Source organism: Eretmochelys imbricata, chromosome 7, assembly GCF_965152235.1.
Source record: "Eretmochelys imbricata isolate rEreImb1 chromosome 7, rEreImb1.hap1, whole genome shotgun sequence".
NCBI classification, from domain to species: Eukaryota; Metazoa; Chordata; order Testudines; family Cheloniidae; genus Eretmochelys; species Eretmochelys imbricata.
The window spans coordinates 126,085,721-126,112,251 of NC_135578.1; the positions used below are offsets into that span (position 1 = coordinate 126,085,721).

At 47.6% G+C, this 26,531-nt stretch overlaps 1 protein-coding gene across 4 annotated transcripts in view; it reads left to right on the top strand.

Annotated features, from left to right (window-relative positions):
• ALDH18A1 (aldehyde dehydrogenase 18 family member A1) overlaps positions 1-26,531 on the top strand; it is a 124,384-nt gene that overhangs the window by 12,044 nt on the left and 85,809 nt on the right. For all 4 annotated transcript variants that reach the window (XM_077823400.1, XM_077823399.1, XM_077823402.1 and 1 more), the window contains exon 2: positions 9,495-9,617. In XM_077823400.1, the coding sequence (XP_077679526.1) occupies positions 9,524-9,617 (94 nt within the window). In that variant the 5' untranslated portion in view covers positions 9,495-9,523. The remainder of the gene's footprint in view (positions 1-9,494; positions 9,618-26,531) is intronic.

Below are 26,531 nucleotides of genomic sequence, written 5' to 3' on the forward strand. Positions count from 1 at the left end.
GTTCACATGGTGACCTGTATTCCCTTTTTCATTGTTGCAGGCATTGCAGTCCCATGATCCAGAGCTCCCCCTATCAGATACTGACCAGACTGCTGTGAGGATATCCAAATACTGAATATTGTGTGTTTTAAACCTTCAGAGTCTGAGCAGAGTCCAGGCACTGCCTTTGGCTTGGGGTCTGTAGGTACACCGTTGGGGCGCACATCTTCTGTCTGGCACCAACCTACTGGTAGCTGAGACTTCGTCGTCCAGATGCCTGTCCCCTGGGACCAGTGCTGACTCCTCTTTAGCATAGATATCCCCTCTCCCAGAACTCAAGAGTCACGTGGAAACTCTTTGAGTTCACAGGCTAACTCTCCAGGGGCATGTGATGCACATGCACACAGACTTTGCCCAGGATTCTAAAACGTTATTGCTCTTTACTTAATAGCATGAGAAACAGATCTATACAAAAATAATGAACACTACTACACAGTTCCCTCCCTCAGTTTTCTCACTCTTCATAACATTCTTTGGGCGGGGGCCAGGGTCCTCTGGGGGTGTCCAGGATCTTTCTGCTGCACCTCGTTGCTTGATTTCTGAACAATGGAGCCTCTCCCAGCTAAATGAGCTTGCTTTAACCTTAGTCTATCAGCTAAACTGGGTCCCTGTAACAAGGCAGCACTGGGCCCTCCTTGGTTCTGCCCCTGCTGTGCCCACAAACCAGCCAGAGATCTCTGCGTTGGTGAAATCATCTGTGTTCTTTATTTACAGTATACTTTCCCACCACCTTCTAGCTACAAACAGCTTCAGTATTACAGCCTCAGGGACTGCTAGCTCCTGCAGCCAGCAAAAAAGAGCCCCCATTCACTCTAATTCAGTAGTTCTCAAACTTTTGTCCTGGTGACCCCTTTCACATAGCAAGCCTCTGAGTGCAACCCACCCTTATAAATTAAAAACACTTTTTAATGAACACCATTATAAATGCTGGAGGCAAGGCGGGGTTTGGGGTGGAGGCTGACAGCTCGCAACCCCCCATGTAATAACCTCATGACCCCCTGGGGGGGTCCCGACCCCCAGTTTGAGACCCCCTACTCTACTTCTCTGGCTCTTCCCTTTCCTTCTTCCTTGGCTTCTTTCTTGCCAGCCTTTATATAGCCCCTGGATAATGAGGCCAGCAGCTGTTCCCCGTTTGCCAATCAGGCCTGGGCTTACTCAGCCAGCTCCAATTCCCCTTTCTTGATTGGAGCTGGCCTGACAGAGGCCTGGCTGAGATTTCCTTAGCTAGCCCCCTGTCACAGTCCCACACTACAAAAGTATGCCTATATCTTCCTCTCTCCTGCCTAAAACTTCCTGTATCTGCCTCCAAAGCCTTCACCATGAGTCTTCCTTAAATCACTGATTTGTCGCCTCCATCTTTGTCCAGTTTGGAAATTTTCCACTTATTCATAGATTCTGAGGCCAGAAGGGACCATGGTGATGATGTCTGATCTCCTGTATAACTGGGACCCTACCAAATTCGCAGTCCATTTTGGTCAAGTTCACAATCATAGCATTTTAAAAACCGTAAATTTCATGATTTCAGATATTTAAATCTGAAATTTCAGGGTATTGTAATTGTAGGGGTGCTGACCCAAAAATGATCTGTGGGGGATGGGGGGAGGCTGGGATTGCAAGGATATTGTAGGGGGAGTTGCAGTACTTCTACCCTTTCTTCTGCGCTGCTGCTGATGGCGGCACTGCCTTCAGAACTGGGAGGCCAGAGAGCAGTGGCTGCTGGCCGGGAACCCAGTTCTGAAGGCAGAGCCGCCATCAGCCAGCAGCAGCGCAGAAGTAAGGATGGCCTGGTATGGTTTTGCTGGCGCAGCACTGCCTTCAGAACTTCAACAGCCACCGCTGTCTGGCCACCCAGCTCTGAAGGCAGTGAAGAAGTAAGGGTGGCAATCAATGTTCCCTCTAATTTTTTCCACCCATGTGCAGAATAAATTTTGTTAGGGCCACCAGTAGAAACAAAAAATACCTAGATATATTTTTAAAAAGTTACTAACAGATAATTACTCTAGCCAGGACAAGTTAGGCATTTTAGATCTCATTACTCAAAGAATTAAGTTTAAGTGTAAGCGAGAAATAAAAACTATGAAATGCATAGACCAGTCAAAAAACTAAAATAACACACTTTGAAAGAATAAAATTGTTACAGAGAATATATTTGCATTGCAGAAAGTACCAAGAAGTAACAATAACAGTGTTGGAAAGTGTGTGACACACAGACTCTGTGTGTGTGTGTGTGTGCGCGCGCGTGTGCTGGCTGTTGGGGAAGTTTCTGAGACACACCTGTCTGCTGTCTTTTTAAGGCACTCTCTGAAAGCTCTCCTCGCTCTGTGGAGGTGGAATACATGGGGAGGAGGAGAGACTGTGTGTGTGAGAGAGAGAGAGAGAGATTGTGTGCTGGCTGCTGGGGAAGTTTCTGAGACACACCTGTCTGCTGTCTTTTTAAGGCACTCTCTGAAAGCTCTTCTCGCTCTGTGGAGGTGGAATACATGGGGAGGAGGAGAGACTGTGTGTGTGTGTGTGTGAGAGAGAGAGAGAGAGAGAGAGATTGTGTGCTGGCTGCTGGGGAAGTCTGAGAAACCGTGCACTGTCTCTTTAAGGCACTCAGGAAGGCTTGTTCAGATATCAGAGCTGCTGCGAATCCTGATGAGCCCAGTCCCTTCTACCCTGCTCTGTGGAAATAAGATACAGGAGCTGGGGGAGGGGGACACCCTGACAGCACCCTCCCCCCCTTCCCTGCTCTGCACAGCCAGCAGGAGGGTCCCGGGAGCAGCTTCAGGAGTGATGTGGCTGCAAAGCAGTGTGGGGGAGGGGCACCTGAACACACGCTGCTGGCTGGATGTGTGTGGCTCTGCTAATCAACTGTGCAGCACTTGAATCTCTCCTGGTAGCCGCCCAAGTGCACAGCTTACAGGGAAAACAGGTGGCAATACTGCAACCGCCCTACAATAACCTTGCAGCTCCCCTGCAACTACCTTTTGGGTGAAAACCCATTTGAGAAATGCTGGTCTCGCCCATGAAATCTGTATAGTATAGAGTAAAAGCACACAAAAGACCAGATTTCATTGGGGGGAGACCAGATTTCACGGTCTGTGATGCGTTTTTCATGGCCGTGAATTTGGTCGGGCTCTGTGTATAACACAGACCAGAGAACTTCCAAAATAATTCCTAGAGTGTATCTTTTTTAGAAAAAAGTTCAATCGTCATGTAAAACTTGTCTGTGATGGAGAATCCACTACAACCCTTGGTAAATTATTCCAATGGTTAATTGCTCTGTTAAAAAATATTACACCTTATTTCTAGTGCTAATTTGTCAAGTTTCAGCTTCCAGCCACTGGATCATATTAACCTTTTTGTTTGATTGAAGAGCCCATTATCAAATATTTTTTCCCTATGTAGGTACCTTATAGACTGTAACTAAATCACTCCTTAACTTTCTCTTCGCTAAAATAGATTCAAGGTGGTCAAATTATTTATCACAAAAAGGCATGTTTTCTAATCCTTTAGTCATTCTCGTAATTCTTCTTTGAATCCTCTCCAATATATCAACATCCTTTTTGAATTGTGGACACCAAAACTGGACATAGTATTCCAGCAGTGGTTGTGCCAGTGTCAAATACTGAAATAAAATAACCTCTCTACAACTCAAGATTATGTTTATGTATCCTAGAATCACATTACCCTTTTTGGTCACAGTGTCACACTGGGAGCTATGTTCAGCTTATTATCCATCATGACCCCAACATCTTTTCTGTCACTGCTTCCCAGGACAGAGACTCCCAAGATGTAATTATGGCATACATTCTCTGTTCCTGGATTTATACTTTTAGATTTAGCCATATTAAAACTCAGTTTATGTTTGCACCCAGTTTATCAATCTGTCCAGATCGTTCAGTGTCAGTGACCTGTCCTCTTCCTAATTTACCACTCCCCCAATTTTTGTGTCATCTGCAACCTATATCTATGATTTGTTTTCTTCCAGGTAATTAATGAAGATGTTAAATAGCATAGGGCCAACAACTGATCCCCAGCAGGACCCCACTGGAAACACCCCTACTTAATACTGATTACCTGTTCAGTTATATTTTCGGACCTAATCAGTTAGCCAGTATTTATTCCAGTCAATGCAATGTTAATTTTGTATCATTGTAGTTTAATCAAAATGTTGTGTGGTACCAAGACAAATGCCTTACAGAAGTTTAAGTATGTTACGTCAACACTATTGCCTTTATCTACCAAACTTGTAATCTCCTCAAAAAAAGATTGCGTTAGTCTGACAGGATCTATTTTCCATAAAACCCTTGTTGAGGGTTCTCCTTGCTTCAGCCAACCTCCTTAATGGCCGTACTATGACCATAGTATCATAGTGGGTATCCTAACTACTCCGTACTGTGCCTAGTTCAGCAGGTGTGTGCTACAGGCCCTGCCAGCCCAGCATGGATTCCATAGTTACATAGAAACGTTCAGTGATACAGCAATTTCATAATAACATCATAATATCAACCAGAAGTTATAATTTATGTAGACAGATTCCCTGATTCATCACAGGAGAGTTGGTAGGAATTGAAATATGCTCAAGTTGCAGTGGTGGAGATTTAGGTTGGATATTAGGAAAAACTTTTTCACTAGGAGGGTGGTGAAACACTGGAATGCGTTGCCTAGGGAGGTGGTAGAATCTTCTTCCTTAGAAGTTTTTAAGGTCAGGCTTGACAAAGCCCTGGCTGGGATGATTTAATTGGGTATGGGTCCTGCTTTTGAGCAGGGGGTTGGACTAGATGACCTCCTGAGGTCCCTTCCAACCCTGATATTCTATGATTCTATGATTCTATACTGGTAGGTTCAATCAAAACATCTATATTCATCATGCTGTCATTTGAACCTTATCCTTTAAGATGGCTAAGCATATTCCTGTTATCTTTGGGGAATGTGTTTATCAGGGTGTTCTGGTACCACCTTTCTGGAATGTGCTTGCGTGAATGCTTTGTGCCTTGCATCTCTTAGGAATATGTGCTTTTGCAGTATCAGCCCTATGCTTGCCAAATTCTGTGAGCAGGGCCTGCCTCTTGCTCACAACTTAACTTTGCTTTATATCAGCAAGGTTTTGACTACTTTAGCCTGGGCCTGAGGCCTCTGATACATGGTCTTATGTTTCAGGCCCTCTTCCTACTACGCTCTCTGCTCTCTGCTTGCTTTCTGGTGTCAGAGTCTGTAGTGTCCACAAATTTTCAAGCTGTTCACTGCAGCCATGAGGGCTAGAAATTTACTTCATTTAAAAAAAAGAATATGAAAGTTAAAATTCTTGGGTAATGCAACCTCAGTAGCTGAAGCTTTAATAAAAACACCAAACATTGTGAGACCTATGCTAATCCTAATAGTTTGCAACACTGGAATTAATTTGGAATTACACTAGCAAAAAAGGACTAGAGTCAAAGTGGGTGCAGCCCTGAGGCTGTGTAACATGTGTCTGAATCAAGCACAGAAGTCAGCTTGCATTCTGTAAAGTCTGTGAAGTTGAAAGGAACTATAGAAAGTATAAACTATTAATTACCAAAAAAACTAGAGTGCCTTCCCCTTTAACGTAGCAACTGGACTGTGAACTGATGGGGGAGAGGAAGTCAGTAAAGAGCAAACTGTCTCTCTCCCCCATGGTGAAGGGATCTGTGATGTTATGGGAAATGGGAGGAGGAGATTGGAGTAAAGGTAGAATTGAGGGCCAGTCTGTCCCTGAAAGCAGGGAGGAGGGCATCTGCAGCCAGTCTGCAACCATTATCAGAACACTAGTAGGCCTGGAAAGAAGAGGAGGGTGCAGGATGGGAAGCTAGCATGCTGCACACTAAGTGTGGGAGTAGCACTGTCTGGCCTATGCTGGGGCTTGCCACCCATAAACCACTTGTTGACACTGCAGTTTTAAAACTGGATTTTGTGCTGCAACGTGGAGTAGAGTTACATCAGCTGCTGGGACAGGGTTGGAGAGGTGTATGCTGGTGGGAGGGAAGAGTTTAGAGTGAGGTTACATCAGCTTCTGGGATAGCTCTTGGTACACTCTGGTGGAGCTGATGTGGCTTGTACCACCAGAAGCTCTGGGATTGGCTGCTGCAAATGAGCTGTGTCTGTCTTCAGTTGAGACTGCAGAAATGTAGTCTGTCTCCTGCCTTCATTGCAGCTGCTGTTGGCTTCACTGCTGCTTCTGTCAGAAATTCTCTCACATCACAGCAGGACGTGTAAGGTACAGAAACGAATTCTCTTAACCGTTCTGAACGCTCTGCACATGGACTGACACTTGCAGGTGATAGGATTTGTGCAGAGCGATAGATTGCATCTGGTAGTCTGTGCTGAGTTAGCTGGACTAACTTCCTGTCTATGCTTGAGTGGCCATTGTGCCTGCCAATAACATAGTTTACCCCTTCAACAAAGTCTGTCCTATGCAGGTTGCAGGATAGTTTAGAGCAGGGCTCTGAGGGTCTATTCCAAACTCTGCTGCAGATTGGCTGGGTGACCTGGGCAAGTCACTTCCTTTGCAAAAGAATTGCATTTCATATTTGAGATACTCGGATTAAAAGCACTATAGAAGTGTGTACTATATTTATTCTCTTACTGAAAGAAAAGGTAGGTTTTTGTTCCTCTTATAGGGATCCCTGATGCCTTTGGATGCCGATTTCTCTGGTCCAACTTCTTGCTGGAATGGATTCCTGACATCCTGGGATACATTTTATATTCTATGTTGTTCACATCTGGCCCTTGTAAACCATTATAAAGCCCGAGTGAATTTATTCACTAGCTGTGGGCAAGACCATGCTTTATTCTGAGCCCCCACTTGATGTGAATCATAGCTGTATTTATACAACTATGTTTTTGGGGCTGAATTTTCTCATCTTTGTCTTAGCACAGAATCTCTTAAGGAAAGGATTATTTTGTGGGTGGGAGGCTTTTAGTGTAATGTCCTGTTTCAGCATTGAAAGAAATGCAAGTGCTTTTAAAAAATATAAAGGAGTACTTGTGGCACCTTAGAGACTAACCCATTTATTTGAGCATAAGCTTTCGTGAGCTACAGCTCACTTCATCGGATGCATACTGAGGAAACGTGTAGCTCACGAAAGCTTATGCTCAAATAAATGGGTTAGTCTCTAAGGTGCCACAAGTACTCCTTTTCTTTTTGCGAATACAGACTAACACGGCTGTTACTCTGAAACCTTAAAAAATATATGCATTTAAATGCTTTTGTTTTTATTTTTTAAACTTAAACTGTAAGGAAACTAAATACAAAAAAAGACTGCAACGGTAAGATTAAGGCTCTCAATACGTGAGGAAAAGCCAAGTTAAATCCCCAGGGAAGCACTGACTCTGCTTCATTGTCCCATTGTCTGTGGTATAGATGGTCTAGTGGTAAAGGTGGTAGCTTAGGAATTGGGAGACCTGGGTTCATTTCCTTGTTCCACCACAGGCTCCATGTGTGATGTTAGGGAAGTCACTTTTAGTCCTTTTGTTCCCTATCTGTAAAATGGGGGATAATAGTACTTCCCTACCTTAGGGGTGTTGAGAGGATAAATGTGTTGAAAGATTGAGATGCTCACATACTCTGGTGATGTGGGCCATAAAAGAACCATGGATAGATATGATCTCTCAACACTGGGTAACATATTCTATCTGGAAAAATAATAATACAAGGGTGACTTCTCTCCTCTCTCCTCCCCCCCTCCCCTGCCTCACCATGCCTTCTTTTAAATTGGGGTTTCCAATATTTAGTGGAAAATTTCTTTATAGTTTAGTTTGTAGCTACTAGTCCAATTAATCTAGTCTATGCAGGTTCTTATATCACCCTCATGAACTTTAATATTAATGTCTTCCAGAAATGTATTAAGCAACGTATCTAGCATATGTGACATGTTTTCTCCTTCCTTCCTCTTTCTCCTCAAGGGGAAAAATAAATGAAGTTTAAAAAAAATTGGCTTGCTGTACCATATCTGTTATTGAAGGGAAGATGAAGAAATGTGCTTTGCACTTGGTATGGAAAATGGTGAGGTTTGAGTTGGTTCTTAAATCATGTCCATTCTGCAGCCTTCAACTAGCCCCTAAAAATCTGTCCCCTTCACAGATGAGCTTTTATCTTTGATGGACAGAACTTTTTGTGATCCTGGCCCAGATACCTGAGTCTCTTGTGTTTGCCTTGATATAGATTTAAGTTCTTTTGACTATTCTTTTCCCTTCAAATGTCTTTCCTCCTCCTACCCCCTGCTCTTGGCTTCCTCTGTTCCTTTTGAATTTGTATTCTCCCTCCTTCTTTCCATACTGCCTCGCCTCTGCCACAGTTTCTGTGTGATGTGGGGAAGTCTCTTAAACCAAACTTTTCACAAGTGATCACTAATTGTATTCTCATTTTCTGGATGCCTGACTTGAGTTCCTGGGGTCTGATCCACAGAAGTGCTGAGCATTCACAGCTGTAACTGAAGTTGATGGAAGCTACGATTTGAACATATAAAGAGCCATATAATGCTAAGTACTCTGGAAAAATTAGGTTCTAGGCATCTCAAATTGGGCATCCAAAATTAGTGGACTCTTTTGACCTTTAATTGTTTTGTGTCTCCGTTTCCCACCTGTAAAATGGGGATAATACCCTTTCACATCACAGAGTGTTTGTGAACTACTCAGATACTATAATGATCAGCATTACAGAAAAGTCCATTAGGAAATTAATAATTCGGTCTTGGGTTCAAGTAGTGTGCAGTGAATAAGGCATATGACCACACACTGAACAACAAAGAGAAAACTATTGAAGAGCTGGTCATTAAGTGAGCGTAGTCTGTTCTGTCCACTGAACGAGATAGGGGCCCATGAGAAAAAACAGCATGTAATCATGTAAGTGAAAACTATATCGTAATTCAGCCCTCTGTATGTATGCATTAAGGTTGCACAAGCAAACTTAGTTCTGGCATTTCCTAACTTTTGAGTATTTGATTTTGCAATCTGTGTGTATGTAATTTAAATATAAGACACATGGATCACACACTGTTTAAACTCTGCATATTGGGGCTCTGCATCTGGCAGTGCGGTGGTCCAGCAGGAGGTGGGCACAGAAGAAAGTCTGGAGTAATATCATTCTGTTGAGATTTAGGCAGCTGTTGCTTCCTCACTGGTAGGCATCTTGTCACCTTTACAAGACATGTGGCAAGATAAATGCTTTAAATATAACTATAGATGCCGGTACGATCACAAAACGTGTATGGAGTGAAAATTTTGCGTAGCAGGATGCATGGTGGTCTGTGCGTGCCACAGAAGGCCTGCTGTGAGTGCAGCTGGCAATTGAGTGCTCTTGGAGGAAGTGAAGTCTGGTACATGCCTAATGCCACAGAGGATTTTGAGAAGGGTGTGTACTGCTGGGTATCTTGCAGGATTGGTGTGTACTTTAGTAGTGGGAATAGGGAGGCAAGTTCACTGAGATTGATGAGACTTTTTTCCTTAACTTGCAGATATCCTTGATCCTCCCAAACATCTCACAATGTTGTGTCGAACTGCTCTGAGCCCCTCCTTCTGCTCCCCTGGACGATACCTCCTCTTCTCACCACAGTACATCACGGCTGTTTCCCAGCCTTGTAAGTATCCAAGAGAAAGGACTTGTTTGTAATAACACTGGTCAGGGTATGTCTCTCAGCATCTCTTATACCCTTATCTTCATGCCTTCTTTCTGCGCTGCATTGGAGTTTATGGGCTGCCTTTCCCTCTCGTTCAAGACCTACTCCTGTTGGAGTGAACTGTAGACAGCGGTCTGGGTCCTTACTGCAGCTTCCTTCCTCAGTACAATAATAATTATTCAAGCAAATGCCTGAGGTATCATCCTTTCCATTCTGACAAACCACAATTTCAGTCAAGAAATACTGATGTTTTCTGTGAATGCTGCTTACTTGCTGCCACCACCTCAAGATTGTATACAATAGTGTCTGTCATATATGTGTTAGATTTCTTTTTCTTAAACAGAGGAGAGATTTAGAAGTAAAAATGGCTATATAGCTCCTTCCCTAATTCCCATAACAACCAGTTCTTTGAATGCTGGTCCCTATGTGTATTCCACACGTGGGTACGCATGTGAGCCATGCACCCAAGTCTGGAAATGCTAACAGCGTTTGTTGGCCTGCACATGTGCAATGGATTTCCTTGTGCTTCCGACTGAGGGCATAAGCAGAGGTGAAAGTAAGCCGGTATGCCCCAGTATGGCGTACTAGTAAGAGCCGGTGCGCCGTACCAGGATCGGCTTTCCGAGAGGGCAATTTAAAGCCCTGGGGTAGCGGTGGCGGGGCTGCGGCGGGGATTTAAAGGGCCCTGGAGCTCCAGCCGCTGCAACCCCTGCCCGGAGCCCTTTAAATCCCGGCCTGAGCCCTACTGCCGAAGCCCTGGGGTAGCGGCGGCGGGGCTCTGGCGGGGATTTAAAGGGCCCCGGAGCAGTAGCGGCAGCTGGCGCTCCGGGGCCCTTTAAATCCCTGCCTGAGCCCCACTGCCCGAGCTTTGGGGTAGCGGCAGTGGGGCTCTGGCGAGCATTTAAAGGGCCGGGGCGGTAGCAGCTGCTGGAGCCCCGGGGCCCTTTAAATCCCCAATGGAGCCTGGCCACCGCTACCCCAGAGCTAGGGCAGCAGGGCTCAGGTGGGGATTTAAAGGGCTTGGGGCTCCGGCAGCTGCTACCACAGCTGAGCTGCAGGCCCTTTAAAGCTCTGTCAGAACCCCGGGGTAGCAGTGGCAGCCAGGAGCCCCTAGGGCTCCTGAGTGATTTAAAGGGCCCGGGGCTCCGCTGTGGTAGCGGCAGCTGGAGCCCTGGGCCCTTTAAATCAACCCTGAGACCCAGGGCTCCCAGCCGCCTCTGCAGCTGGTAGCTCGGGGGTGATTTAAAGGGCCCTGGGCTCCCAGACGCCACTACCGCAGCTGGAGGCCTGGCCCTTTAAATCAAGATTTAAAGGGCCTGGGGATTTAAGGCCACGCCTCTTCTGGTTGAGGCCACGCCCTCTGCTCAGGACTCCGGTAAATCCTCTAATTTACTTTCACTCCTGGGCATAAGAGACAGTGAGGGCTGATGCCTCTCCAGTTCCTTCTTACCACTGCATGGCCTGAGTGGGAATCCTGCATCCTCTCTTCCACAACCAAAGTATCTACTTACCTGTCTTTTTTTTTTTTTTTTTCCCCCCCCAAACTCCACACTTCTGCCAAAGATAAGAGACTTAGCTCCTTTGATGTCCAGCATGCCCTGGTGTTCGACCTGTAAACTACCAAACCAATCAGGACATTATCAAGACTTTTTATTGCCATAGCAGAAAGTTCTTTGAGTGATTGCTCATGTCCATTCGATGTTAGATGTACATGGTCGCCACATGCACCGGTGCCGGAAGCTTTTCCTCAGTGGTATCTGTAGGGGACCGGCTCTGGTGTCCTCTAGAGTGGCATGCATATGTGCCGGTATAAGGGGCTGTCATAAATATAAAGGGAAGGGTAACCACCTTTCTGTATACAGTGCTATAAAATCCCTCCTGGCCAGAGGCAACATTCTGTTACCTGTAAAGGGTTAAGAAGCTCAGCTAATCTGGCTGGCACTTGACCCAAAGGACCAATAAGGGGACAAGATACTTTCAAATCTTGGGGTGGGAGGGAAGGCTTTTGTTTTGTGCTCTTTGTTTACGTGGTTGTTCTCTCTTGGGACTGAGAGAGGCCAGACAGAAATCCATCTTCTCCAACCCATCCTAATCCAAGTCTCCAATATTGCAACTAGTGTAGGTAAGCCAGGCAAGGCGGATTAGTTTATCTTTTGTTTTATGTGAATTTCCCCTGTGTTAAGAGGGAGTTTTATTCCTGTTTTCTGTAACTTCAAGGTTTTGCCCAGAGGGGGATCCTCTGTGTTTTGAATCTGAATACCCTGTAAAGTATTTTCCATCCTGATTTTACAGAGATGATTTTTACCTTTCTTTTTTTTTTTTCTAAACAAAATCCTTCTTTTAAGAACCTGACTGATTTTTCCATTGTTCCAAGATCCAGGGGTTTGGGTCTTTGATGATTTTGGAACCAATTGGTTAGGATATTATTCTCAAGCCTCCCCAGGAAAGAGTGTGTGTAGGGCTGGGGGGGGATATTTTGGGGGAAGACGTCTCCAAGTGGTCTCTTTCCTTGTTCTTTATTTAAAATGCTTGGTGGTGGTGGCAGCATACTGTTCAAGGACAAGGCAAAGTTTGTATCTTGGGGAAGTTTTTAACCTAAGCTGGTAAGAATAAGCTTAGGGGGTCTTGCATGCAGGTCCCCACATCTGTACCCTAGAATTCAGAGTGGGGAAGGAACCCTGACGGGTGCTGCTGGCCCCCCCACCCCACCTCACCCCAGTTACTACTTACCGCCAGCTCTGGTTGCTCTGCAGTGTTTCTTTGAACTTTTGTGTAAATAGTTGTTAGTAGTAAGTTTTCAGTTCTTCATAGGTCTTAGCAAATAGTCCCCTGAGGGACTTAGCCCAGGGAGGGGGCATGCCATGTTCCCCGGGCTTTAATCCATGCGTTTGCTGTAAGAAGCCCATGCCAATAAGCACCTAAGCTGTTTGAAGTGTCTGGGTGAGTCTCATATCCGCGAAAAGTGCTACGTTTGTACGGGATTCAAGCCCTGGACCAAGAGGGAGAGAGACTTCAGACCTCATGCGCTCCTCATGGAGTCCGCGCTGGCACTGGCCTCAGAGCTGGCATATTCAGACTCGGTTACCGAATACGTCGGCATTGACAAGAAGCGCACCAGCACCGAGTTCATCTCGGCATCGCTCTGCATCGCCGGTACCAGCCAAAAGACATAGGAAGCACGCGGAAAGGGGGAGCTCCCCAGGCACCTGTAAGATCAAGGACAGGACAAAGAGCCCAGCCAGGTGGCAACCTCGCCAACAGGGCCCAACCTGCTCCATGAGCTGGCCCCCACTCCTGAAGGTGCTGCAGGCATGTGGTACCTTACAGTGCCATCCACCCCAGAAGCCTTGCAGGCAATAAGAGAGATTCTCTCTCGTGGTACTGCCAACTCCATGGGATGAGAGACCCAGGAACCCTGCCCTCCCACCCGCTTCAAGGGGAAAGCCATCAATGGCACCCCTTCACAAGTCATCCTGAAGGTCCCCGGGACTGTGCCAACAATCTCCAGAACTGCATCCCAGACCACAGATCCGAGACCAGACGAGTTATGGGCATTGATCGCCAAACTTCGGGTACCGATCACCGGGGTCACAACACACAGTTGCTGAACCTGTGGTACCAGGCCACAGGTGCGTATCACAGAGCCCCGGAGACAGTCACCAGAGGCCCCTCGGCGCTTTCACAAGCCCTGATACCAGTTGCCGTGGTGTTATGGACGGTCCCTGCTCTCCCAATCACCAGAGACTGTGCACCGTGCCCGCCACAGGTGGCATCACTCCTCAGACTGTTACCGGGCCGCTACATATCACCAACCATTGCCGGAAGCACAGCATGGTTCGGCGGGCTCCTGGTACCCCTCCCCAAATGGCAAGCGAGAGGCCACTGGATACAGGAGGGAGGCCTACCCTATGGTGGCGCCAACATGATTATCAGAAGAAAAGTATTCCTCCTCAAGCTCAGAGAGTGAAAAGTTGCATGGACCTACCAACACCGGTGCAGCCAGCAGGCCAGCCTACAGGTGCGTGGCCACAAGGTCAATGGCCAGGGCCCTGGCAGGGTATAACCCGTGGCCTTGTCCACAAGCTGGAGGACCTCAGACTCTTCACTCAGTCTCGGGGGCATTGGAAGGACCTCCAGCAATAGCGGCTCCCCCACAGGCTCGCAGATCAGGTCGAGTCAAGGGGCCCAGGACCAACACCCTTCAGGGCAGGTGGTGCCTCAGACACAGGACGCACAGCCTGTCCCTCCCTCGGGGCTGGCCTCCTCCTCAGGATGAGGCAGTTGCAGACCCATCGCAAACGGTGCCCCAGGATGACGTAAAAGCCCACCAGGAGCTGCTTACATGGGTCGTGGCAAACCTGGGGCTAAAAGCAGAGGAGATGTCCAAACCAGCGGACTCCCTATTTGACGTGCTGGTCGTAGCACCACCAGCAAAGGTGGCTGTGCCAGTCCACGGTGGGATTGTCAAAATTGTAAAGGCCCTGTGGCAGACCCCGTCATCCTTGTCACCTTGTCCAAAAGGGCAGAGCGTTAGTACTACTTTCCTCCAAAGGGGTTCAAGTACTTGTATACACACCCCTCTCCTGGGGCACTAGTGTTCACAGCTGCCAACAAACACGACAGACACGATCACTTCAACTCGACCCCTAAGAATAAAGACGCCAAGTGGCTCAATCTGTACGTCGGGAAAGTTTATTTCACAGCAAGTCTACAGCTGCAGATAGCTAATCACCAAGCCTTGCTCAGCAGATACCATTTTAATTTGTGGCAATACACAGCAAAATATGCTGACTCGCTCCCGCAGGACATGAAGCAGGAATTCAATACAGTGCTGGAGAGGGCAGAGCGATTGTGAGGGCCTCCCTCCAGGCCGCCTCAGAGGCGGTGGATTCAACAGCCAGAGTCATGACGTCGGTGGTCTCAATGATATGGGCATCATGGCTGCAATCATCTGGCTTCTTGGCGGAAGTCCAGCAGTCTATCTTTGAGGGCTTAGCCCTGTTTGCTGAACAGATGGACAGCAAGTTACATGTCCTGAAAGACTCTAGAGCAGTGGTGGGCAATCTGCGGCTCGCAGACTGCATGTGGCCCATCAGGGTAAGCTGATTGCGGACCGCAAGACATGTTGCTGATGTTGATTGTCCGCAGGCACGGCCCCCCACAGCTCCCAGTGGCCGCGGTTTGACATTCCTGGCCAATGGGAGCTGCGGGAAACAGCGGTCAGTGTGTCCCTGCAGCCCGCCGCTTCCCGAGCCAGACCAGAGTAGAACCAAGAGACACAAGGGCTATCGACGCCACTGAGGTCAGATGGCAGCAGCAGGAGCACATTTGGGCGCGACTGGTGCCCCTCCTAAAAACACGCAGTTATTTTGAAGGGATGATCGAGGGCAATCTCCCAGTCTACAATCATGACCAGGATATGTCTTGTCCCTTATTTTCCCACTGTTTGTTGCTTGGACCACCATAACCACCCACCGTTAGGTCCCCAATACGGTGGCAGTGGGTTATAACCTCCCGTTCTATCCCACCTTCCCACCCCCTTTCCCCGTCCCTCATGAGGGTCCCGTCTTGTGAGCAACTACTTGCCCAGGAGGTGCAAGCCCTTCTGTGCCTGGGAGCCATGGAGGAAGTTCCCGTGAAGTGAAGAGGGAACTTTCTCATTCCAAGGGCCAAAGGGGGCCTACGCCCCATCCTGGACCTGCGAGACCTCAACAGATATTTCAAGAAGTTGAAGTTCCACATGGTCTCCCTGGTCTCCACTATCCCCTCCCTGGAGACTGGCATGCCACCCTCGACTTAAAGGACGTACTTCCACATATCAATATTCCCTGGACATAAGAGATTTCTGCTGTTTGTGGTCAGGAAAATGCATTACCAATTTGCAGCGCTCCCGTTTGACCTGGCAACAGCACCGAAGATGTTTACAAAGTGCATGGTGGTGGTTGCAGCCTACCTCAGGCATCGAGGAGTCCAGATCTATCCCTACCTGGATGACTGGCTAATCAAGGGTGGTTCTGAGAGGCAGGTATGGCACAATATCAAGGTGCTGCAAGCCTCCTGTCACGACCTGGGCCTGTTGATAAATGAACAAAAATCAATATTGGTCCTCATTCAGAGGATAGAGTTAATCAGAGCAGTCCTCGACTCTACTCGAGCCAGAGCATTCCTATATCAAACCAAGTTCACGGCCGTGTGAGATCTGATTGCCCAGGTCACCGCATACCCGCTCACCACAGCTTGGCTCCTCTCGGCTGGGGAGTACACCTTGATACCCTCAAGGCTCAAGGGCTATGGTCACAGGAGGAGCTCTGTCTTCACGTAAACGTAAGAGTATGCAAGGTGTTCCTGCCCCATCTGTCTGGTAGGGTGGTGCAGGTTCTGACGGACAACACGGTCCCCATGTTCTATGTCAACAGACAAGTTCACAGTGTTCCTTCTAATTTTTTCCCCACGCATGTGTGGAATGAATTTTGTTATGTGCACCCTGCGATTCTGATCAGAGATCTTTGGTAGCAATGTCCATTTGGCTTGCACATGCACTCTCCTCTCCCCACGGGCTGCCTTGAGGCTAATTAGAGCTGCACAGGTGAACCACCCTCAGTTCCTTCTCAACCTCCCCTGGTTAGAGACAGAGCAACCTTCATATTGGTGCACATAACAAAATTCAAATGGTGGGGGTGGGGCCGAGGGGTTGGAGTGTGGGAGGGGGCTCAGGGCTGGGGCAGAGGGTTGGGGTGAGGGCTCAGGGTGTGGATGCAGGGCTGGGGCAGAGGGTTGGGGTGGGTGAAGGTGAGGGTTTCACCTGGGGGTGAGGGGTCTGGGCTGGGGCTGAGGATGAGGGGCTTGGGGTGCAGGCTGCGCTGGGACTAGCGGGGACACCTCCAGCTCTCTCTTGCTCTCTCTCACCGTAGCAGCATCTCACCTGGGTGGGAGAGGCTGGGTTGGGGCCATGGGAGGGGCGCCTCTCCCCTGGCTATGCCAGGTCTGGGGCTGGGGGCGAGGCATCTCTTCCTGCTGCAGCCCTGAGGTGCTTAATAGGCTGCTGCACTGCCACGCAGCTTAGAAGGAATTTAGGACAAGGGGGAGCCCGGTCGTCGGCCCTGTGTCAGGAAGCCCTTCACCTATGGGACTTCTGCATCTAGCATGCTATCCACCAGCATGCTATCCCCCTTCTCTTACTGGACCTCGGAGTGAAATATCTCCCCCATTGGTGCTTCTTTAGAAGCCATTATGGACTACCTCCTGCACCTAAAGCATCAGGGCGTGGCTATCTCATTGATGAGGGTGCACTTGGCGGCCATTTTGCGTTTCACCCACACATTGAAGGAAGGTTGGTATTCTCCCATAAAATAAGGTTCCTCAAGGGCCTCAAGAAGATGCCCCCCCCCCATTTCCCTCGCTCCCCGGTCCAGGATCCTGTTCCCCAATGGGACCTTAATCTGGTCCTTCACAGGTTTACAAGTCGCTCTTTTGAGCCTCTGGCCTCGTGCTCTTTCTCACATCTGTCATACAAGGTCATATTCCTTCTAGCCATTACGTCGGCAAGGCAAGTCTCCGGGATTAGAGCCCTAACTTTTGGAGCCCCCGTATATGGTGTTTTACAAGGACAAGGAGCAGCTGTGGCCCCATCCTGCCTTCCTGCCAAAGGTGGTGTAACACTTCCATGTCAACCAGGATATCTTCCTTCCAGTGTTCTATCCGAAACCTCACAAGACCAATGAATAGAGACTTCTGCGTACTCTAGATGTTAGGTGCACCCTAGCTTTCTACTTGGAGCACACCAAGCCCTTCCGTATATTGACTGAACTCTATTGCGACTGCCAACAGAATGAAGGGCCTTCCAGTTTGAAATCCTTTTGAGAGGACCCTGGATCACCACCTGCTACAAGTTAGCTTGGGCGGAGCCTCCACAGATAGTGAAGGCTCACTCCACTAGGGCTCAGACGTCTTCAGCTGCCTTCCTGGCGCATGTCCCTATCCAGGATATCTGCAGGGCTGCGATGTGGTCTTCACTACACACGTTCACCAAGCACTACACCATAACCCAGCAAGCCAGAGATGGGTGGGAGGGATAGCTCAGTGGTTTGAGCATTGGCCTGCTAAACCCAGGGTTGTGAGTTCAATCCTTGAGGGGGCCATTTAGGGATCTGGGGCAAAAATTGGGGATTGGTCCTGCTTTGAGCAGGGGGTTGGACTAGATGACCTCCTGAGATCCCTTCCAACCCTGATATTCTATGATGCTGGATTTGGCCGAGCTGTGTTGCAATCGACATGTCCATGAACTTCTACCCGCCTCCGATGGTACTGTTAGGGAGTCATCTAACGTGGAATGGGCATGAGCAATCACTCGAAGAAGGAAAAACGGTTACTTACCTTTTGTAACTGTTGTTCTTTGAGATGTGTTGCTTATGTCCATTCCATGACCCACCTTCTTTCCCCACTGTCGGAGTTCCGGCAAGAAGGAACTGAGGGCGGGGGGGTGGCACTGCCCCTTATACGGGCGCGTATGCTTGCCACTCCAGAGAGTACCAGAGCCGGTCCCCTATGGATACCACTGAGGAAAAACTTCGGCACCAGTGATATGGTGAGCACACACACCTAACATGGAATGGACATGAATGACCCATCTTGAAGAACAACAGTTATGAAAGGTTAGTAACAGTTTTATCACGTGGTCAAGCTATTTCCTCTCAAAGGATCTCTGTGTGGGTTTTGGGATGCATCACAGAGTGCTACAGATTAGCACACACCTCCTCTCCCCCACCCCCTGCCAGAGGTGTCACAGCTCACTCCACGAGTACCCAGACCACCTCTACATCATCCCTGCTGGAGGTTCCAATACAACACCTTTGCAGGGCAGCCACCAGGAGCCCCATCCACACATTTGCTACACGCTACAGGTTAATTCAGGTCTCTGCTACAGATGCAGTGGTGGAATCTGCAGTAGTGCAAGCATCTTTGTTACCAGCTTCCTTTCACCCCCACCCCTCCAGTCATCCATGTGTGGAATATACACCAGGACCAGCACTCAAAGAAGAAATGGAGCTTACTTACTGTATCTGATAGGGACCACACACCTCAAAGAACTATCTGTTTTCAAATACCTGCCCTCCATCCCCTCTGCTTCAGAATCCTGTTGAATTCATGGTAAGAGGAGGAACTGGAGAGGCATTGGCCCACACTGTCTTATACCCTCGATTGGGCGCACAAGGAGACCTACTGCATATGTGTGGGCCAGAGAACGCTACTTGTTAGACTTTCTGGATTTGGGTACGTGGCACATGTGTCCCCACGTGTGGAATTCAGATAGGGACCACATATCTCTAAACTTCCAGTTATAGTAAGTAAAAGCTCCATTTCTCTCTCCCCCCTCTCCCCCCCAACCTTGGTGGCTGGGTCTGTTGACATGTACCATGGCAGTGACACCATATGCTTGTCTTCAGATGTGGGAGATGAGGGACCTTCAACACTAGTTAGCAATAAATTACAAATCAGGTTTAAACAGCATGCATCACAAATTAGTAATCCCACAGCAGGGGTTAACATCATTAATGCATGAACAAATGCTCACAATGTAAAGAAGGGTATGCTTTTTAATTTCCCTCTGACACCAGTAATACTTGCCTCCCCTGCATCGACACTTGGATGAGGTGCTCATTTAAACAATAACTTGTTAGTCAGAGCTCATTGGTCACCAAGGGAAAAGAGTCTACATATCAATATATTAGAGCTGAGAGCAATTAGACTGTGTGTAAAGTCACTTCTTCGAGTAGTGTCCTAATGGGTGTTCCACCGTAGGGTTTCCACTGCAAGTGTAAGTGCGTCCCTGCGTTTCTGATCAGAGATCTTTGGTAGCAATGTCCATTTGGCTTGCACATGCACTTTCCCCTCCCCATGGGCTGCCTTGAGGCTAATTAGAGCTGCACAGGTGAACCACCCTCAGTTCCTTCTCAACCTCCTCTGGTTAGAGACAGAGCGATTCACAGTCCATTCACGGATACTTTAGAAATTCGTTCTTAACTAGTTGTTAGTGGTTTTCCTCTTAGTATTATAGTTTCCTTTAGTTTTTTCTCTTCCCTTATTATAAAAAAGGGTGTTTTTTCCTTTATCCTTTTTCACCTATACTGGGAATTGCCCCCAGTAAGAAGCATGCCCCGTTCACCTGGATTTCTGCAAAGAGTCCATTCTGGTAACAGAAAGGCAGTCCCGCTGTGTCTGTTGCCTTGGGGAGGTGTAACTTCTGCCAGCAACTGAAATCCAGATCCTGGAAAAACAGGGTACTGAAACTAAAGCTGCTCCTAATGGAGAGATCTCTTCGGCCTGTGTCTCACTTGTGCCCAGAGTCTCCCAGGCATTGAGTCTTCTCCACAGCCTTTCACCTCAAAGGCCAGTGAGCATAGGAAGAAATCCTCAGACTTTCCACGTAAGACTTCCAAAAAGAGAGCTTTGAGCCCTCTTAGTGATCCTCAAACCAGCCAGAGGAGGTTTAGGTTGGATATTAGGAAAAACTTTTTCACTAGGAGGGTGGTGAAACACTGGAATGCGTTGCCTAGAGAGGTGGTAGAATCTCCTTCCTTAGAAGTTTTTAAGGTCAGGCTTGACAAAGCCCTGGGTGGGATGATTTAATTGGGGATTGGTCCTGCTTTTGAGCAGGGGGTTGGACTAGATGACCTCCTGAGGTCCCTTCCAACCCTGATATTCTATGATTCTATGATTCCAGCACATTCTATCTCTTCGGTATTGAAGGCGTCCAAGCACGGTATCCACAGATCACATGGATCCAGTGCAGTTGATACTATTGGTATGCCTAAGGATCCCATGGGCACAGGTACCGAAGCAGTGTTACCACCAGTCAGGGACAGGAGTGGAGACCACGCCGCCTCCTGGAAGACAGCGTTAGTATGGACCCCTTTGGTACTGACAACTGTGAGGCAGCCCTCATCAGCCCGCTTGGTGCAGTCAAAGTCACCATCTCCCTCGGTGCCGCTGACTCATTACAGACAACCCCTTATGGTACTGATTACTATGGCACCACAGAAATTCAAGTTATCTGAGGACCTCATGGTATCAGAGTCTCCTTTAATTGGTATTGGGTCTCCAGTACCAGGCACATGTCAAGCCCAGGAATCGCCACTGAGTCATGCAGCTCCACCGTTTTCCAGTGGAGAATCTGACAGCGACCAGGAGGAGGTCTTCTCCCATTATTCTCACTACGTTTCCTCCAGTACTAACCCGGATGTCCACAGTCATACCCTTGGTATGGACCTCAACTTCTGTGGTATGACCAACCATGGGCTCAACCACACAGGCCTCTTCCACCATCTGAATGGCCATGTTGGGATCTATGGCAGCCTTTAAGCACCATTCTTCCTGGGCATCTAGTGTTACACACTGAGATTGTGAGGCATTCCCCCTCACCTATTGCCTCTAGAGCCTCAGAACCTCCTGAGGAGATACTGGAGGAGCAGGAGCCGACTAGAAGAGAAGGTTACACCATACACTGATCTCTTTCTGTTCGCCAGACAAGGCAATAATGCCACTTCCACTGTCTCTGATACGCAATTTCAAACTCTTCCAAGATCTGACAAAGGTGGTGGCAGATACCTTGCAAATACCTCTTGAGGAGCTAAGACACCCACCATAAACTTCTGGACATTTTACATACATCCTCCTCCTCCTCCAGGACAGCCCTCCCCCGCCAATGAGGTGTTTTTTGGATCCAATCAAACTTGTATGGCAAACAGCAGCATTGGCCACACTGATATGCAGAATGGCCGATTAAAAATATTATGTACCTCCCAGTGATACGAAATTCCTTTTTTCCCACCCTCTGCCCAATTCCATTGTTGTGGATGCAGTGAATTCCTGTGGCCGGCAACCTCATTTCAAGTCCAACCCTTATGATAGGGATTGGAGGCGCCTTGACCTATTTGGACAGAAGGCCTACTCATCTGCCACTTTGCAGTTCAGAATTGCAAACTATCAGGCCCTGACGGCAAAATATGAACTATACCAAATTTAACACTTTTATTGACCATCTCCCAGAATCACAACGGGAGCAATTTCAAGCCACTATCAATGAAGGGCAGTTAGTGGCCAAAACAGCACTCCAGACAGCGCTTGATGCATCTGATGTAGTGGCCCAGTCCATCTCAAAGTGGTTGTGATGGGGTGAGCTTTTTGGTTGTATCTCTTGAGCTTCCTGAAGGAGGTGCAAACAACTGTGTAGAGGACCTTCTCTTCGAGGGCTCAAAGTTGTTTGTTGAGAAGACCAGTGCATCACTCCATACACTAAAAGACTCCAAAGCCACTTTTTGGTCACCGGGGATAAAAGAGAAAATTTAGTCCTTGGTCTTCTCACAGACCGCATAAACCTATAAGGTGGACAGAAAGTTAGCTAGATTGTCGGGCTCAATGGGTAGTGATCAATGGCTCCATGTCTAGTTTGCAGCCGGTATCCAGTGGAGTGCCCCAAGGGTCGGTCCTGGGGCCGGTTTTGTTCAATATCTTCATTAATGATCTGGAGGATGGTGTGGATTGCACCCTCAGCAAGTTTGCAGATAACACTAAACTGGGAGGAGAGGTAGATACGCTGGAGGGTAGGGATAGGATACAGAGGGACCTAGGCAAATTAGAGGATTGGGCCAAAAGAAATCTGATGAGGTTCAACAAGGACAAGTGCAGAGTCCTGCTCTTAGGGCGGAAGAATCCCATGCACCGCTACAGACTAGGGACCGAATGGCTGGGCAGCAGTTCTGCAAAAAAGGACCTAGGGGTTACAGTGGACGAGAAGCTGGATATGAATCAACAGTGTGCCCTTGTTGCCAAGAAGGCCAATGGCATTTTGGGATGTATATGTAGGGGCATTGCCAGCAGATGGAGGGACGTGATCGTTCCCCTCTATATGACATTGGTGAGGCCTCATCTGGAGTACTGAGTCCAGTTTTGGGCCCCACACTACAAGAAGGATGTGGAAAAATTGGAGAGAGTCCAGCGGAGGGCAACAAAAATGATTAGGGGCCTGGAACACATGACTTATGAGGAGAGGCTGAGGGAACTTGAGATTGTTTAGTCTGTGGAAGAGAAGAATGAGGGGGGATTTGATAGCTGCTTTCAACTAGCTGAAAGGGGGTTCCAAAGAGGATGGCTCTAGACTATTCTCAGTGGTAGCTGATGACAGAACAAGGAGTAATGGTCTCAAGTTGCAGTGGGGGAGGTTTAGGTTGGATATTAGGAAAAACTTTTTCACTAGGAGGGCGGTGAAACACTGGAATGCGTTACCTAGGGAGGTGGTGGAATCTCCTTCCTTAGAAGTTTTTAAGGTCAGGCTTGACAAAGCCCTGGCTGGGATGATTTAGTTGGGGATTGGTCCTGCTTTGAGCAGGGGGTTGGACTAGATGACCTCCTGAAGTCCCTTCCAACCCTGATATTCTATGATTCTATGAAACCACAGTTCCTGCCACAATGCTACTATGATCCTCGGAGAAAGAAATCCAAACTCCGGAGGTGCAAACCATCAGGGCCACAGTCTTCAGCATCGCAATCTGCCACTTCAAATAATCAGATTTGATGTCTTGGTCAAGGCCCTGAGAGACAACCCCCTTCGATATCAGCTACTACTTCCCAACCATTTGCATACTTTTGGATGCCACCTTGCCCTGTTCCACCACAACTGTGAATATATAACATCAAACAGATGGGGCTTGGAAATTGTCTCCAATGGGTATTCGATCCACTTCACCCCTGTCCTCTTCAGGGACCCTTCTCATGAGAATCTGTTGCAACAGGAGATAGATCACCTTCTCTGCTTAGGAGCCATAGAACTCTTTCCTCTACATCTCTGTGGCAAAGGTTTTTACTCTTGATATTTCCTAATCCCCCAAGAAAAAGGAAGGTTGGAGACCCATACTCAGCCTCAAGACTCTGAACAAATATGTGAAGGCCCAAAAATTCAAGATGGTCATATTAGCAATGATTATTCCATCTCTGGAACAGAGAGATTGAGGGCCGAGAACCAATCTCCAAGACATGTATTTCCATGTATCGATCCTACCATCCCACAGACTATTCTTTAGGTTTACTCTGAGTCAAGACCATTACCAGTACAGAGTACTGCCTTTTGTCAGCTCTCAGGGTATTCTCCCAGGTCCAATCTGTAGTGGGAGCTCATTTACATGCTGGGGGATATCATGATCTACCCATACCTGGATTCAGAGTAACAGCCGTGTTAGTCTGTATTCGCAAAAAGAAAAGGAGTACTTGTGGCACCTTAGAGACTAACCAATTTATTTGAGCATGAGCTTTCGTGAGCTACAGCTCACTTCATCGGATGCATACTGTGGAAACTGCAGAAGACATTATATACACAGAGACCATGAAACAATACCTCCTCCCACCCCACTCTCCTGCTGGTAATAGCTTATCTAAAGTGATCATCAAGTTGGGCCATTTCCAGCACAAATCCAGGTTTTCTCACCCTCCGCCCCTCCCCCCCCCCCACACAAACTCACTCTCCTGCTGGTAATAGCTTATCCAAAGTGACCACTCTCCTCACAATGTGCATGATAATCAAGGTGGGCCATTTCCAGCACAAATCCAGGTTTTCTCATCCTCCGCCCCCCCCCCCACCCCCATACACACACAAACTCACTCTCCTGCTGGTAATAGCTCATCCAAAGTGACCACTCTCCCTACAATGGATACCCATAACTGGATGACTGTCTCCTCGAGTCCCTCTCCTTCGAAGAAGTCCTAGAGGCCAGACATGTGCACGAACCTGAGCCTGCAAATCAGTGTACAAAAATTGACCTTAACTCAGTACAACATTTTGGAATTTATAAGGGCTGACGTCCACTCACGGCAAGCAAGGGCACTCCTTCCGCAGCACAGATTTTACAACCTGTGCACACGTAGGGAGATAGTTCAAGCCATCCCTCAACAGCCAGACATTGCCTCCAACTTCTGGGGCATATGGTGGTTGGTTTATTTGTAGTACCTCATGCCAGACTCCACATAAGGTGTCTGCAGACGTACTTCAGCATGGCTTACAGACCAAACAGACATGTTTGGCAGGCATCAAGAGAAGTTTGTCTAAGTCAAACACTCCTTGGATTGGTGGAAAGACCCAATAAACATTGACACTGGGGTCTCGTTCACTCAGGGCAGTTAATGAAAAAAACAGGCAACATCACTGACAAGGAGCTAAAATGAGTGGACATTCTGGGGCATAAGAGCTATTTCTTGGCCTCCTTTCAGTTCAGAGTAGTCAATTATCAAGCCTTGATGGCAAAATGATTTAAGTTGATTCAAAATTCTCATCTTCTGTTGAAAGCCTCAGAATCAGAGAGAACGTAAGAACAGCCATACTGGGTCAGACCAAAGGTCCATCTAGGCCAGTATCCTATCTTCCAACAGTGGCTAGTGCCAAGTGCCCCAGAGGGAATGAACAGAACAGGTAATCCATCAAGTGATCCATCCCCTGTCACCTATTCCCAGCTTCTGGCAAACAGAGGCTAGGGACACCATCGCTGCCCATCCTGGTTAATAGCCATTACTGGAACTATCTTCCATGAACTGATCTAGTTCTTTTTGGAACCCTGTTATAGTCTTGGTCTTCACAACATCCTCTAGCAAGGAGTTCAACAGGTTGACTGTGTGTTGTGTGAATACTTCCGTTTGTTTATTTTAAATCTGTTGCCTATTAATTTTATTCAGTGACCCCTACTTCTTGTGTTATGAGAAGGAGTAAATAACACTTCCTTATTTACTTTCTCCACACCAGTCATGACTTTATAAACCCCTATCATATTCCCTCCCAGTCATCTCTTTTTCCAAGATGAAAAGTCCCAGTCTTATTAATCTCTTATCATACGCCAGCCATTTACCACCCCTAATCATTTTTGTTGCCCTTTTCCAATTCCAGTGCATCTCTTTTGAGATGGGGTGACCACATCTTCACGCAGTATTCAAGATGTGGGCATACCATGGATTTATATAGAAGCAATATGATATTTTCTGTCTTATTATCTATCCCTTTTTTAATGATTCCCAACATTCTGTTTGCTTTTTTGACTGCCGCTGCACATTGACTGGATGTTTTCAGAGAGCTATCCATAATGACTCCAAGATCTCTTTCTTGAGTGGTAACGCAATTTTAGGCCCTCACTACAGAAGGCCAGACAGTTGCCAAGGCATCTCTCCAGGCCTCACTTGATGCCAGTAACACAGCTGCACATTCCATGGCTACTGCTGTAGTCATGTACTGAGCTTCCTGGCTGCAGTCTCCTGGCCTTCCCTGAGAAGTACAAAATACTGTCAAGAACCTTCCCTTTGAGGGGCCGAAGTTTGTGATGCCACAGATGGGTCTCATCAGTTTCTCAAAGATTTCTGGGTGACACGATATGATCTTTGGGCATCTATACACCTGTGACAAAAAGAAAATACGGTAACTCCCAGATGACTCAACAGTCTTGCCGTGTCTACTGTCAGCCCACCAGACAGGTTGACATCCCTCCCCCGCACCTCCAGAGTAAAGCCCAGATTTACTAAGAAAGGGCCCTCTTCTACAATAACCTCTGAGTTGGTGACACCTTCAAAATGTCTGTTTTGACCCATTGGTAAAGGGTCATGAGCTACCTACCCCAGATCCCACATTATGCCTATCTTCTCCCTCACCCTCCACGCTCACCTCTAAGGAAATGGGAGAGGTAATCCCCAATCTTCCTGGAAGTTCATCACCTCAGACAGATGGATCTTAAAGGTGATTTCTGTAGGCTATTCCATCCAGTTCAGCTCCTTGCCCTCCCTGTCCCTCTTCCTCATTCCAAAGAAAAATAGGGCGTGGGGAACAATTTGGACCTCAAGAATTTAAACACA